At 47.8% G+C, this 16,119-nt stretch overlaps 1 protein-coding gene across 1 annotated transcript in view; it reads right to left on the minus strand.

The window, feature by feature from the left end:
- LOC141219304 (uncharacterized) overlaps nucleotides 1-16,119 on the minus strand; it is a 119,696-nt gene that overhangs the window by 57,151 nt on the left and 46,426 nt on the right. The window contains exon 3 of the mRNA XM_073666075.1: nucleotides 2,291-3,058. Coding sequence (XP_073522176.1) covers nucleotides 2,291-3,058 — 768 coding nt within the window. The remainder of the gene's footprint in view (nucleotides 1-2,290; nucleotides 3,059-16,119) is intronic.

The following is a 16,119-nucleotide window of genomic DNA, read 5'->3' on the forward strand; positions in this document are numbered from 1 at the left end:
TCCATTTTGGAGGAGGTGCCTTATATATGGGAAGTCCTCCGGCTATTGGCCGGGGACTCCTTAGGATGGTGCGCGCGGTCCTTTCAAGAGAGGGGGAGCGGACGCGCGCACGCCCTAAGCACAGTGCCCGGGAGGGAGCGCGCGCCGGCAGCAGCGAGGGAAGGAGCGCAGGAGGACGCCGCGCGCTGGGCAGGAAGGTGAGAGGGACGGCGTCTCTGCTTAGCAGGAGGCAGAGACGCCGATGCAACAGTACCCCCCCCTTTAGGCCCCACCTTTTTTAGGCCAGCGAGAAATTTCTCAAGGAGAAGCGGAGCGTTGATGTTCTACCTGGGTTCCCAAGTTCTTTCCTCAGGACCAAACCCCTTCCAATCCACCAGAAAAAAGGTTCTCCCTCTTACCCTCTGGGTGGCCAGGATACTCTCCACTTCAAAGACATCCTCAGCAGAAACCGGAGTAGGAGGAGTACCTGGATTGTCGGAAAAAGTGTTAAGGACAACGGGTTTGAGGAGGGATAAGTGGAAGGAGTTGGGAATGCGTAGGGTGGCCGGGAGTTTTAATTTGTAGGCCACTGGGTTAATTTGCCTGAGGACTTCGAAGGGTCCGATGAACCGAGGGCCCAACTTGTAGGAGGGTACTTTGAGCCGCACATGTTTGTAAGAGAGCCAAACCTTGTCTCCTGGACAGAATTGAGGTGGATCCAGACGTCTCTTATCAGCATATCTCTTCATCCGCTCGGAGGACAGAAGAAGAGTGGACCTGGTACTCTCTCAAATAGTAGAAAATTCGCTGACAAGAGACTCTGCGGCAGGGTTGTCCACAGAAGCGGAGACAGGAACTGGAATCCGGGGATGTTGGCCACCGACTATAAAGAACGGGGATTTGGAAGAGGATTCGCTCTCATGGTTATTATAAGAGAACTCGGCCCATGGTAAGAGATCCACCCAATCCGAATGGTGGGCATTAACGAAGTGCCAGAGGTAGCTGGTCAGGATCTGATTGATCCGCTCCACTTGACCATTGGACTGTGGGTGGTAAGCGGAGGAGAAATCCAGGGTGCCGTCTAGCAGTTTACATGTGGCTCTCCAGAAGCGTGAGGTGAACTGAACCCCACGATCCGACACGATGTGGAGGGGTAGGCCATGGAGACGGAAGATGTGGCGGATAAAGTCTTTAGCCAGTTCGGGTGCAGATGGGAGACCAGGCAGGGGAATGAAGTGGGCCATTTTAGAAAAGCGGTCAACGACCACCCAAATGACTGTACAACCGGCAGAAACAGGAAGATCGGTGATAAAGTCCATAGCAATGTGCTGCCATGGAGCAGCAGGTACGGGCAGGGGAAGGAGATGGCCAGCTGGTAGATGTCTGGGAACTTTGTTATGGGCACAGGATGAACAGGCAGCGACGAACTCTACAATGTCCTTACGCAGGGTAGGCCACCAGTAATGCCGGGTAATGAGCTGGAAGGTCTTCTTTTGGCCAGCATGGCCAGCTAGTTTAGAAGAATGTCCCCAGCAAAGAACCCTCTCCCGATCTGGTACTGCTACAAACGTCTTACCGGGTGGAAGACGAGTCAGATCCAAGGGGGCCACATTCATCACCTTGGAAGAGTCAATGATGTGCGTAGGCTCCTCCTCTTGATCGGAGGACAGGAAGGACCGGGACAAGGCATCAGCTTTGACGTTCTTGTCCGCCGGGTGGAAATGAAGAATGAAGTCGAAGCGGGCAAAAAACAACGACCACCGGGCCTGGCGAGGATTGAGTCTCTGGGCATTTTGGAGATATGCCAGGTTTTTGTGATCCATGTAGATAATTACCGGGTAAAGAGCCCCTTCAAGCAGATAGCGCCACTCCCCCAATGCCAATTTGACGGCTAGCAATTCACGGTCTCCTATGGAGTAGTTGCGCTCAGACGAGGAGAAGAGTTTGGAGAAGAAGCCGCAGGTTACCATTCTCCCGGTAGAAGATTTTTGGGTGAGTACCGCTCTTGCTCCGGAGGAGGAGGCATCAACCTCCAGGTAGAATTGCTTATTACAGTCCGGACGGTGCAGGACGGGGGCAGAGGCGAAGGCTCTCTTTAAGGAAAGGAAGGCCTCCTCGGCTTCAGGCGACCATACCTTGGGATTTGCCCCCTTACGGGTAAGCGCAGATATGGGAGCAGTCCGGGACGAGAAGTGTGGGATGAAAAGATGATAGTAATTGGCGAAGCCCAGGAATCGCTGTATCGCCTTCAAACCTTCTGGACGGGGCCATTTAAGAACAGAAGAGAGCTTCTCGAGATCCATTTGCAGACCTGTCTGGGAGATAACGTAGCCCAAGAATGGAAGGGAGGTCTGGTCGAAGAGGCACTTCTCATATTTGGCATAGAGGCGGTTCTGCCGAAGCCTAAGCAGGACCTGACGAACATCCCTCCGGTGTGTGGGGAGATCCGGATAGAAGACCAAGATATCGTCCAGGTATACCACTACGCAGGAGTACAGGAGGTCACGGAAGATGTCGTTGACCAGCTCTTGAAAGACAGCGGGGGCATTACAGAGACCAAAGGGCATCACAAGGTATTCATAGTGACTGTCCCGGGTATTGAATGCTGTCTTCCACTCGTCTCCTTGACGGATACGGACCAGGTTATATGCTCCTCGTAAATCCAGCTTGGAGAAGATCTTGGCGCCCTTGAGATGGTCAAACAATTCGGAGATAAGCGGCAGGGGGTATTTGTTTTTTACAGTGATTAGATTGAGTCCTCTGTAGTCTATACAGGGATGTAGCGAGCCGTCTTTCTTTTTGACAAAGAAGAATCCGGCTCCAGCCGGGGAGGTAGATTTTCGGATAAATCCCCTAGCCAGATTTTCTTCAATGTATTCTGACATGGCCCGGGTTTCGGCCACAGACAACGGGTAGATACGCCCACGCGGAGGAGTGGCGCCAGGTACCAGGTCGATCGGGCAGTCATATGGCCTATGGGGTGGCAACGTCTCAGCTTCCTTTTTACCGAAGACGTCCGCATAGGGCCAGTATGGAGCCGGGAGACCGGGTAGATTAGCTGGAGTAGGCGGAGGGCGAGCTGGATGGACCGGAACCAGGCAGGTTTTAAGGCAGTCTGGACCCCACCGGAGTACTTCACCGGATCGCCAGTTCAATACGGGTTCATGTGCCTGGAGCCAAGGTAGACCTAGCAACAGGGAGTGAGAGAGTCCGGATAGCACATGGAAGGAGATCTTCTCAGAGTGCAGCATTCCGACCTGCAGAGTTAAGGGTTCAGTGACAAGCAGGATGGGCACTGGAAGGAGTTTACCATCCACGGAGGCAACTGACAAAGGTTCAGTGAGAGGCTTTGTGGGAATATGGTATCTCTCTACTAAGGACTGGGAGATGAGGTTCCCAGCAGCTCCAGAGTCCAGGTGGGCGATTTCAAAGTGCCGATCCTCTCACCATGAGAGAGAGACAGACAAAGTCAGGAAGGGAGAGGACTTACTTTTGTCTAGGACGACCTCTCCGAGCGATCCTAGACACCGGCGTTTCACGGCCTCTCCGGGCAGGAACGGATCAGGTGCTCCTTGCTGCCACAATAGAAACAGCTCCCCTCGGCCCGGCGTGACTCCTGGCGGGATTTGACCAACTTGGTCTGGTCGACCTGCATGGGCTCGGGTGTGTGCGCCCGGGGAGTGATTGAAGAAGAGACAGGTCTCTGGAAGTTAGGAGCAAGGCGGGGAAACCTTCTCTCACGGGTGGTCTCCTTGGTACGTTCCTGGAACCGGATGTCAATCCAGGTAGCAAGTGACACCAGGTCGTCTAGGGTGGTAGGAATGTCCCGACTGGCAAGTTCATCTTTAATCCGACCGGAAAGACCCTCCCAGAAGACGGACAGCAGGGCCTCGTTATCCCAGGCAAGCTCAGAAGCGAAGGTACGGAACCGTAAGGCATATTAGCCTACGGTGAGACTCCCTTGGCGGAGACATAGCAGAGAGGAGGCTGACGAGGTCTTTCGTCCCGGTTCATCGAAGACTTTCCGGAAAGCAGTGAGGAAAGCTGACAAGTTGGATACCAGGGGATCCCCTCTCTCCCACAGGGGATTTAGCCAAGCCAGTGCTTCCCCAGTGAGATGGGACATGATGAAAGCCACTTTGGCCCGGTCGGTGGTAAAGTGGTGTGCCAAGAGTTCAAAATGCAGGGTGCACTGGTTAATGAAACCTCGAGCCAAGACGGGATCTCCACCAAAACGAGGCGGTGCAGAGAGCCGGGGACCCGGACCGGGTACCATGGCATTGATGGGTAGCGGCGCTGCCGGGGCGTGAGTCGTACGACTGGAGGCAGGTCCAGGTGAAGCAGTCAGTGTGTCCAGGTGGGAGTTGACATTATGCAGGTGGTTCAGGATGTATTCCTGTTGGGATCTCTGACGGAAGACTTCGTAGAACAGGTCAGAGAACGAGGGAGCTTGGGCGCCACAGGATTCCATGGCCCGAGCAAACTGTAACAGGGCCGGGTGGTGGAACCTCTGTGCCCTGGAACAAGAAGGGACCCTGAGGGGCAGGTGTTATACTGAAGACAACCTTGTATTAGAGCAGGTGGCTCCCACGGGTCAAATAGCTGGGACTGACCGGAGTAGCGGGTGGACACAACAGGTAGGTAGCAGTCTCTGGGTGAGCAGGCGGGTGGTCACGGGAAGTGACGGAAGAGCAGGTAAGAGTCTCTCGGCTGGCAGGCAGGTGGTCACGGCAAGTGACGTCGGAGCCTCCAGGTAGGCTAGCAGGCGGGTAGCAGGTGAGCGCTCCCAGGTGAGCGGGTAAGAGTCTCTTGGCTGGCAGGCAGGTGGACACGGCAAGTGACGGCGGAGCCTCCAGGTAGGCTAGCAGGCGGGTAGCAGGTGAGCGCTCCCAGGTGAGCGGGTAAGAGTCTCTTGGCTGGCAGGCAAGTGGTCACGGCAAGTGATGGTGGAGCCTCCAGGGAGGCTAGCAGGCGGGTAGCAGGTGAGCGCTCCCAGGTGAGCGGGTAAGAGTCTCTTGGCTGGCAGGCAGGTGGTCACGGCAAGTGACGGCGGAGCCTCCAGGTAGGCTAGCAGGCGGGTAGCAGGTGAGCGCTCCCAGGTGAGCGGGCTAGCAGGTACGGCAGGTAGCAGGCAGGTAACTGGCAGGTGCTTCCTGTTCCGCAGGTGGACTTGCCCATAGACAGACTGGCGGATGCAGGAGACAGACTGTCGGGCTGAAGGGAAGACAAGCAGGCAGACAGGACTGGAAGTCAGGCTGGCAACGCGACCTGAGGGCTGAAGCAGAGGTGAGTATGCTTTGTAACAACTTTGCTTGGGCACCTCCATTTTGGAGGAGGTGCCTTATATATGGGAAGTCCTCCGGCTATTGGCCGGGGACTCCTTAGGATGGCGCGCACGGTCCCTTTAAGAGAGGGGGAGCGCGCGCGCCCTAAGCACAGTGCCCGGGAGGGAGCGCGCGCCGGCAGCAGCGAGGGAAGGAGCGCTGGAGGACGCCGCGCGCTGGGCAGGAAGGTGAGAGGGACGGCGTCTCTGCTTAGCAGGAGGCAGAGACGCCGATGCAACAATTGGTGAAGTAAAAAAGTATTAATTTTTTGTAAAAAACTGTTAAAACGAATGAATTAGCAGTTTTCAAACAGAACACATTTCAGAATGATTACATTTAAAGCATGCAAATGAGCAGAGACTAATAGGTGAATAAAGATGTAGAGGTCAATTTCAAGCCCTGGTGCATGAACATCTCTAAAAGTCCCTCAACCACATAAGAAGACATCAGCATTATAAATGGCATGGTGAGTGGGGCCTTGTTAAAATTTTCCTTTGTTGCCAAGTAATTTTCATTTACGTCTCTGTAAATAAAAAAACCCACAAACCCCATATAACACAACAAAATGTAAGGTCACTATTAAGGATATCATGTGGCTTTTCAGACAAGTCGTTTTACAATCAAATAGTCAAATATACATGAGATGAAACATGCTACTATCTAAAATAAAAAGATATATATAAAATGATAATACCTGGCCAGCGTAACTGCTTTCTTTACCATTTGGAACTAGTGTGCCATCTTGATTCTTCAAAAATCCATTATGGGACCAGTAGGCCAGATCAAATTGAAACGTTTTTTCATGACCTGGATTCCGTGGGTCATGAATGGTTGTGAAGTTGCCTTTCATGGAAATAACACATCTACTTCCTGCTTCCTTCTCTCTCTGGAAGCAAATATTTAATAAAGTAAATTTTATAAAATTAAATGTACAAATAACTTCATGTTAAAGGGATTGTCACATTATTTTAAATGGTAACTAAACATGTAACAGGTTTTTCTATTTTTTATGCACAGTAATTACTTTAAGATCTGTGAGGTTTTGGGTCTTGAGACCCCACTGATTTCTCAAAAGATGGCTGAAAAGTGTGCAGGTAAGGAGGCAAAAGCAAACATCTCCTACCTGAGCAAGTGCACAAAGCGGAGAATGGATCCAATAGAAAGCCTTTGACTATCTATTGGAACCATATTCTTATTTGTGTGCATGTTCCTGACCCCTGAGCTCATGACTTCTCTTTTGAGTGATCATTGGGGGGTCTCATGGCCTATACCGATTTGCAGGCAATAAACAAATAAAATCATATGAACGCTTGTCCATAAAAGACAGCACTGGTTAAGAGGGGGCTAGAAGAATGCAGCTCATCTTTGCAAAATATGTATGCCTACCCCTTTGAAGTTTAGTTTACCCAAAACTAAACCAAGAGATAATGGGAGATAAATGTCTAGCAGAGGCTTAAATGAGTTGTCTGGTCATCTGATAAAAGTCTGAAGTCACTTTACGTGACTGCAGACTTCTGAATTCTGACAGTGTGCGTTCACCGGTATTGCTATTGTGACGCCTCTACTCAGAAAGCCCGTGTTTTACCCTGGGTGTTGGGGGACTCGGTGTCGGGCCCTGCGTTGAAGAGATGGGGTGTAGCCGTGGCCCGGGCCCGACCCGTGCTCAGGGCCGTCACATTAGAAAGAGATGGTGTGGGCTAATCCGGGTTGAGTGGCTGATTGTTTACGACTACGCCACCTGTGGTGTCTGGTGAAGGGCCACCAGCGCCGCTAGCAGTCCGCTGAGGCCCGGTGTCATGGCGGCTAAAGTTATTACTGCTCCCCACAGGCGGAGCAAGGCCTCAGGGCAGGCAAACAGGATGAAGGGGGGTAGCAGTAGCGCGGGGAGTACGGGCACCGTGTCGCGTGGTAGGGCGCGTAATGAACAGTCCGGAGGCCATAGGGGTGAACTTCCAAGGCTTTACTCACTCAGAGATGTTAGCGGGAAGGCGACTTCCTGCTCCTCGCGGAGTCCTGCGGCCACCAGGGACAGGGGTCCGACTACCTCCGAGGAAGTCCAGTGTTCGGTAGCGACCCTACACCAGAGTGTTCCTGCACTACAGACTTCACCCTTTCCCGTCTGTGCGTGTGTAGATTGGCCGGGTCTCCCTCTGAGCTCCTCTCAGGTGTAGGGCTCGGGTGGCAATTCCTCTCCATCCGACGCCCGGCGGGATCCTCAGGGCCTAACCGGGCTTTCCCGTCCTGGACGTAGAGTACAAGGTCGGGTGTCGGGGGCCGGTACCCCTCTTGCAGCCGGAATCCCTCTGAATAGATCAGGTAGGCGAGGACAGGTGGCGTACTCCGCTCCGTCTGCATCCTCCCCGGGACCCATTTGCTAGGGGCCACACTCTAAAGCTCCCGGGCCTTCTCGATCCTGGTCCTCGGCCGGGTTGAGACATTCCTTGTCTGCAACCTACCTCTCGTCCCAAAGATCGGGGTACGAGGGCTGTGTCCCATGCCGGTGCAGGCCCACACAGGATCTGCGCTCCCAGAAGGAAGTCACATTACACACAGTATTTTGACAGCACAGTGACAGCCGACAGACTAGCAAAGTCTAGACAATGGACGGACCACTTGACAGACAGACTGCCAGAGACAAAAAGGACAGAAAGGCCAAGATCAAAGATGGCATTCTATTAAATATGAAATTTGAAGTGTCACTAACTAGTGTTCCTCCACCCACACCCACTAACTGGTTCCTACCACTTTGTGTTCCCCAGTCTCCCTGTAACCAGGGGAGCAGCACCTAGTGCATACTAGCTCCCTCTGGTGGAGATGTGGTGTTGGATGCAAAAGGTTAGGTCACAACCATCACACTGGGCTTACCTCACAGGAGGAACACCACACTCCATTGCAGAAGTGCAGCATTCCTGTTGCAGTCGAACCCTCAGGGGCGCCACACTATCGAGAGCAGGCGATCAGGAGTGGTGAATCCTGACACTGTGTGCACCGCACGCTGACAAAGTTCAGAAGACTGCAGTCACTCTTGATTGCAGATTTTATCACAAGCCCTTTAAGGCAAGCATTCATATTGATCTAGTTTTTGCTTAATACACCGATATCCGTCAACAGCTTAATGTGTATGGGCAATTTCAACTCTCCACTCTCCCCCTGACAGATGACGTTGGGGGAGAGAAGGATTCGACTTGTTGGATTTCAACATCCAATCCTATTTTTCTTCTGCAAACATAAACTATCTCATAGAGATCCTCAGAGCACTAGGGTGAGCCTTGCATTCCTATGTATGAGATGTTGGGTGAGATAGCTGTCGACAGCTAACTATCCTATTCAGAAAAGATGCATATTTGGCCAAGAAAGGGGGAAAGGTTTTGGGAGAGTTTGGCCGACAGCTATCTGCTGTCATAGACCATATGCAGCCGTGGGTCTTGTAGTTATCCCTATTGCTAAAATAGGATCCCAGCAATCTTCATTACAACGTCTGTGCCACACATACATTCCAAAAGAAAAAAATGATGTCAAAATAAGATCACACGGTGTTCCTCACCTTGTTGAAAGGCCTCACCCGCACAGCCACTTTCACACTATCGTAAATTGGCATATTTCAGAAGCTGCCAATAACTGCAACTGGATTAAGTAGATTAAAATAAGTGAGAGGTAAAGAAGGGCTGAAACCACTGTAATGAACGCTGTTACTTTTCTCTTCCAGACCTTATACTGAATTATTTAGCAATGGTTTCATTTAACCAGTGGTATCACTTTATATCTCATGCTGCTGTAACTTTCTTTATTCATGTGAACTCAATTCTACTTACTCCACCATAGGGCAGGGTTACCTGAAAATAGCTGGCTTTAAAATACATGGTGGTACAATGCCCATTACTAATTTTTTAACCAATAAATTAAAATAATCAACAATTACCGCAAAATTTTAATATTATTAGACCAAATGCACCCAGCTCTAGCTGGTCAACTGTGCCCACAAGCCATGACTCAAAAGCTATGCTCCCTCTGTCTCCCAACCAAAAATAAACACCGCAGCCATACTTACGGCCAAATTCTGACTATACAGTCATGGCCAAAAGTTTTGAGAATGACACCAAAATTATATTTTCACATGATCTGCTGGCCTCTGTTTTTTATTAGTGTTTGTCTGATGTTTATATCACATACAGAAATATAATTGCAATCATATTATGAGTACCAATAGGTTATATTGACAGTTAGAATGAGTTAATGCAGCAAGTCAATATTTGCAGTGTTGCCCCTTCTTCTTCAAGACCTCTGTAATTCTCCCTGGCATGCTCTCAATCAACTTTTGGACCAAATCCTGACTGATAGCAGTCCATTCTTGCATAATCAATGCTTGCATTTTGCCAGAATTTGTTGGTTTTTGTTTGTCCACCCGTCTCTTGATGATTGATCACAAGTTCTCAATGGGATTAAGATCTGGGGAGTTTCCAGGCCATGGACCCAAAATCTCTATGTTTTGTTCCATGAGCCATTTAGTTATCACCTTTGCTTTATGGCAAGGTGCTCCATCATGCTGGAAAAGGCATTGTTGGGCACCAAACTGCTCTTGGACGGTTGGGAGAAGTTGCTCTTGGAGGACATTCTGGTACCATTCTTTATTCATGGCTGTGTTTTTAGGCAAGACTGTGAGTGAGCCGATTCCCTTGGCTGAGAAGCAACCCCACACATGAATGGTTTCAGGATGCTTTATAGTTGGCATGAGACAAGACTGGTGGTAGCGCTCACCTCTTCTTCTCCGAATAAGCTGTTTTCCAGATGTCCCAAACAATCGAAAAGGGGATTCATCAGAGAAAATGACTTTGCCCCAGTTCTCAGCAGTCCACTCCCTGTACCTTTTGCAGAATATCAGTCGGTCCCTGATGTTTTTTCTGGAGAGAAGTGGCTTCTTTGCTGCCCTCCTTGAAACCAGCCCTTGCTCAAAGAGTCTCCACCTCACAGTGCGTGCAGAAGCACTCACACCAGCCTGCTGCCATTCCTGAGCAAGCTCGGCACTGCTGGTAGTCCGATCCCGCAGCTGAAACAGTTTTAAGATACGGTCCTGGCGCTTGCTGGTCTTTCTTGGGTGCCCTGGAGCCTTTTTGACAACAATGGAAGCTCTCTCCTTGAAGTTCTTGATGATGCGATAGATTGTTGACTGAGGTGCAATCTTTGTAGCTGCGATACTCTTCCCTGTTAGGCCATTTTTGTGCAGTGCAATGATGGCTGCACGTGTTTCTTTAGAGATAACCATGGTTAACTGAAGAGAAACAATGATACCAAGAACCAGCCTCCTTTTAAAGTGTCCAGTGATGTCATTCTTACTCAATCATGACTGATTGATCGCCAGCCCTGTCCTCATCAACACCCACACCTGTGTTAATGGATCAATCACTAAAACGATGTTAGCTGCTCCTTTTAAGGCAGGACTGCAATGATGTTGAAATGTGTTTTGGGGGTTAAAGTTCATTTTCTGGGCAAATATTGACTTTGCAAGTACAGTAATTGCTGTTAAGCTGATCACTCTTTGACATTCAGGAGTATATGCAAATTGCCATTACAAAAAATGAAGCAGTAAACTTTGGAAAAATTACTATTTGCATATCACATACTTGCGGTCACATGACCACTCGGTCACACTGCCAGCACCGGAGAATTCGCTCAGCGTGAACTGCGAGGATTCACAAGTCTGCAGTAACATAGACTGACTGCAGGCTTTTGTGATAAACCTGGACAACCCCTTTAACATTATAGACTAACAAACTTCTAATTTTTATCCATCTTAATAGAACAATAACTACTCCTAAAAACGCTAAACAAGAGCTAACCATATTTTCTAATGTAAGGGGGACACCAAACAAATCAGCAATATACTGAAACTTAACCCCTTAACGACTGCTGATACGCATTAAAACGGGAATAAGGGAATAGCGTCGCCCTGTGTAAATTATAAACTTGGTGCTAAAGAGTTTTTTAGTGGGAAAAAAATATTTTTTTGTTCTCACATCTAAATGTTATAAAGTTTTGTGAATCACCTATAGGTTAAAATGCTAGATGAATTCCTTGAGGGGTCTAGTTTCCAAAATGGGGTCACTTGTGGGGGGGGTGCTGTTTTCGCATGTCAGGGGCTCTCAAAATGTGACATAGCATTCACAATTTATTCCAGACAAATAGCGCTCTTTCCTTTCCTAGCCATATGTCCAAACAGAAGTTTTTGACCACCGATAGGGTATCATTGCGTTCAGGAGGAATAGCGTAACACATTATGGGGTCTGTTTTCACCTATTATTCATTGTGAAAATTGCAAATTTGAGGCTAAAACAACATTTTTGTGAAAAAAATGAAAATTTTCCATATGATGACCTAATGTTATCAAATTCTGTGTAGTACCTCTTTGTTCAAAATGCTCACTATACCCTTGGATAAAATCCATGAGGGATGTAATTATCAAAATGGGGTCACTTGTGGGGGGTTTCCACTGTTTAGGCCAAACATGTCAAATCTTGCCCGCAGGGTGGTTTTATTTGGCCCGTGACACCAGAACCACCTCCCCTATGTGGGGCCATTAATCTGTATGGAGGACTTTGTGGAGCCTATTATACTGCATACTGGTTGGCCCGTGAGTTTGTCCAAATTGTTCATTTTGGCCCTGTGTGTGTTTGAGTTTGACATCCTTGGTTTAGGAACATCAATGGCTCTTCAAACGAAACATGGCGTCCTCTCTCGATTCAAGCCATGTTTGCGTCAAATGTCACTCATTCCCTTGCGAGCCCTGTTGATAACCCCTTATGTTCCACTACATATGGGGTATCAGTGTACTCAGGAGATATTGGAAAACTAATTTTGTGGCGCATTTTCTCCTGCTGCCCTTGTGAAAATAAAAATTTTGGGCTAAAAGTACATTTTTGTTGGAAAAATGTGATTTTCTTATTTTCATTGCTCTACTTTATAAACTTCTGTGAAGCACCTGGGGGGTCAAGGTGTTCACCACACATCTAGATACATGGCTTGAGGGGTCTAGTTTCCAAAATGGGGTCACTTGTGAGGGATTTCCACTGTTTAGGCACATCAGGGGCTCTCCAAACGCGATATGGCATTAACTCCCGATTCCAGCCATTTTTGTGCTCCTTCCCTTCAAAGCCCTGCTGTGCGCCCAAAAAATAGTTTTCCCCCACATATGAGGTATCGGCATGCTCAGGAGAAATTGCACAACAAATTTTGATGTCCAATTTTCCCTGTTACCCTTGTGAAAATAAAACATTTTGGGCTAAATTTCAATTTTTGTGAAAAAAAGTAAAATGTTAATTTTTTCCTTCCACATTGCTTTAGTTCCTGTGAAGCACCTGGAGGGTTAATAGCTTCTTGAATGTGGTTTTGAGGACTTTGAGCGGTGCAGTTTTTAGAATGGTGTCTCTTGTGGGTATTTTCTTTTCTATAGGTTCCCCAAAGTCGCTTTAAATGTGATGAGGTCCTTAAAAAATGATTTTGTAAATTTTATTAGAAAAATTAGAAATTGCTGGTCAACTTTTAAGCCTTCTAACTTCCTAACGAAAAAAATTATGTTTGTGCTCCTAAATTAGGAGCACCAGTGACCCCAGTATGTAATGCTATTGCGCGGCAGAGATACACAGGTGAGGGTAAAGATACATTCCTGTTAGGGGTCTGTGGATGCTGAGGACAGGAACCCTGATACGCGTTTCGCATTGGCTTCTTCTACTGGGGTCACTGGTGCTCCTAATTTAGACCTCTAATTTATTTATAATTTCACATGCACTTTGCATATTATTCTCATTCTTGTCTTTTTTGCATCAGCAATTATTTATTTCGTATTTTGAGCTAGTTGGAATCACTACTGCCTCATGTTTTTGATACTGTATACTTGTTCATGTGACCAATCTTTGACGTACATCATACATTATATATTATACCAGCTGTCCTTGTACCTCATCTACTTACTGAATTGTAACTACTTACATGACCACAAGGAGTTTTTGATGTACTTATACTTGTACTGCTGTACTAAATTTTGTTTCATATCTTACAGTACAAACTGTTATTTCACACTTTGGCGACCAGAGATTAATATTGTTCCATGTTACATTTTCATACATTTTGTGGCTGAAGATTAGTTTTCTTTTCCACTCCATATTCATGAATTTCAACTGTGCATTTTATTATTAGAATGTATTTATTCTCATCCACTATTTGCTCTATTTATTATGAGGTTGTGGATAATATAATTTAAGCAATGACATATATTTTTTCTTGCTCTAGAATGCTGGGGATTTTTCTTGCCTTTTTTCTCCCTTCTTACTGTTTTTAACACATTTTCAACTAAAGACTGTCATATTTTACTATTTTGGGTTTCTATCGCTTCCCTTCTTTTGGGTATACATCTTGGAATCAGCATAACAAATAAAAAAATGTCTAAATAATGAACACCACCACCTGACAACTCATATTGCAGAACTTAGTGCAAAAAAAAATGGAAAGGGCTTCAAAATAACAGGACAGTGAAAATCAATGGGCAGACATTTATCAAATAAAAACTGTTTTCAAATTGAAATCCCAAATTAATTAAAACCATAAGGTTTAACAGTTAGGAGCTTAAAAGTTGATTTAACTTAACCCTTTAAGGTTCCCATGCCAAATTGCTTCAAGATTGATACTGCCTCATGAAAAGACACATATTCAACCAAGCCCAGTGATTTATCAATTTCATAGTTCAAGGATACTCCTGCCGGAAAAGTAAGAAGCTGTATTAATCTACAAACTAGAGCCTCCCTTTTCAGCACGACACCCACAGGCAAAATTCTGAATCTAGAAAATTGAGTAATATTGAAAGGAACTGCATATCTACAAAGCTTTAATGTCTTAATTATTTTTTCTCTGACTACACTTATATACATATCAACTGAAATCTAGTTATACAATCAACTGTTGCCCAGACCTTTTAATTTTGGAATAAAAACATCACTGAATCCATCTATAAGAAAATTAACTTTCTCCCTGAGAACACTGCAAGCCAGGGGAGCATTTTTATTAGCTTTAGTGCTCTTGTAACAGTAATCCCTCAGACTGAGCTGCTGTTGACCAGATAGACTGGTATTTTTGAAGCATTTGAATAAGGGATGATTGCCTCCACAAAAGGAGTGATGCTTTTAGTACTCATGCCTGTAGCGACAATTATTCATCCATCCAAAAGCAGATTAGTTAAATGAGAAATAGCAGCCCTTTTTACTGCAGACTTTTGAATCCTCACAGTTTTCGCAATGCACACTGTCAAGATTCTCCTTTATCGGTGGTGAGAGCAGGTGGTCATGTGACTGCAAGTATTCTACTTGAATACTTCCGGCCAACTTCCAACTAGACATGTGCGGCTTCACTCAATAAAAGTGAATTGAGAAAGGCCGGCACATCTAGTCAGCACGTGACTGTATGTACAGTATGTGTGGCACCCCTGCGGGTCCAGTTGCCACAGAGGTGCTGCACATCACCCAGAGGTGTGGTACCCCACTCCCAGGTAAGGAAGGAACACTACCCGGTACCCAACCACTCACATCCAACAGTACATCACTCCATAAGGGAAGGTCCAGATAGCTCCTAAGGGAGAGCACAGGCCTGGTCCCTGTCAGGAGGATGGAACTAAGTAGAGGAGGTGGGTGGAGGAAGTAGTTTAGAGGAGCACTGAGGGGAGAGTATAAGAAGAAGGGGAACCTTTTAGAAGGGGTTGAGTTAAGGCTGTAAGCCCAGAAGGGAGGTCCTGCTTGTGACAGGTGCAGACAGGAGGGGGGCCCAGAGTAAGGGGCATAGAAGAAGGAAGAAGAGACAGAGGGGGTCTCAGGGGCACGGGAGCACGGACGCTCTCCGTGGGATCTGCATCCACCCGACTGCCGTCGAGTGGAGGGACCAGGCCGCAAATGGGGACTGGCCTCAGACTAGTGGAGAACAACCAAGCTCAGCTAGCCAACCGGAGGCCGCTGCATTTTCAAGGTGTTGCAGCCGAAAACCACAATTACATTGCCGAAAAGGTGGCCACATAGGGTCCAGGGTACTGAGAGTAAGTCACCCGACAAGGCCCGAGGCCACTGGCTTTGGACACTGATTGTGAGGCACAGGGCAGGAGGGCGAGAGCAAGGACAGGGAGACGGCCAGAGAGGCACATAAGAAGGGGATCCCGACTAAGTGTTCCTGAACTGCCTGGGAGCTGGCTGGATCCCTTCCTTGGAGAACACAGGACGAGTGGAAGGTTATAACCGGCTGCAGCGGTAACCAGGAACTGCCTAAGAACTGTGAGTAAAGCCTGAAGACTGCAACCCACTGTGTCCTTGATTTATTGCTTCGTCACCGGCCCTGCGCTACACTGTGCCTGCCAACAACATCTACCTCATCAAGTCCTATATACTGCCCTGGGGCTTAGCTCTGCTCATGGAGAGCTGCACAATCTCTGCTGCGTCACCATCAGCCCCAGTGGATCTGCACCGCAGCGGCTGCCATCTATAGCTGCATACCACGGATGGCGTCACGAACTTTATCCCCAAAAACTTTATTCCCCAATTGACTCTTCATAATCGACCACCCTGGGCCATGGACCGGGTCACTGCCACCGTGACTACCCCAAAAAGGACCGGCCTGGCTACCGAGTACCCCACAGCCCCAGGGGGCGCATCATATGCAAATCACATACTTGCAGTATTGTGAACACCTATTCTCAATGCAAGTACTGGACAATCCTGACAGTGTGTAGTGCACAAGCTGTGAGTATTCAAAAGAGGATTTTCATCTCAAACCTGGACAACCCCTTTAATTC

This window comes from Phyllobates terribilis, unplaced genomic scaffold (genome assembly GCF_046119375.1).
Source record: "Phyllobates terribilis strain yellow unplaced genomic scaffold, ASM4611937v1 Scaffold_260__1_contigs__length_2691941, whole genome shotgun sequence".
NCBI lineage: Eukaryota > Metazoa > Chordata > Amphibia > Anura > Dendrobatidae > Phyllobates > Phyllobates terribilis.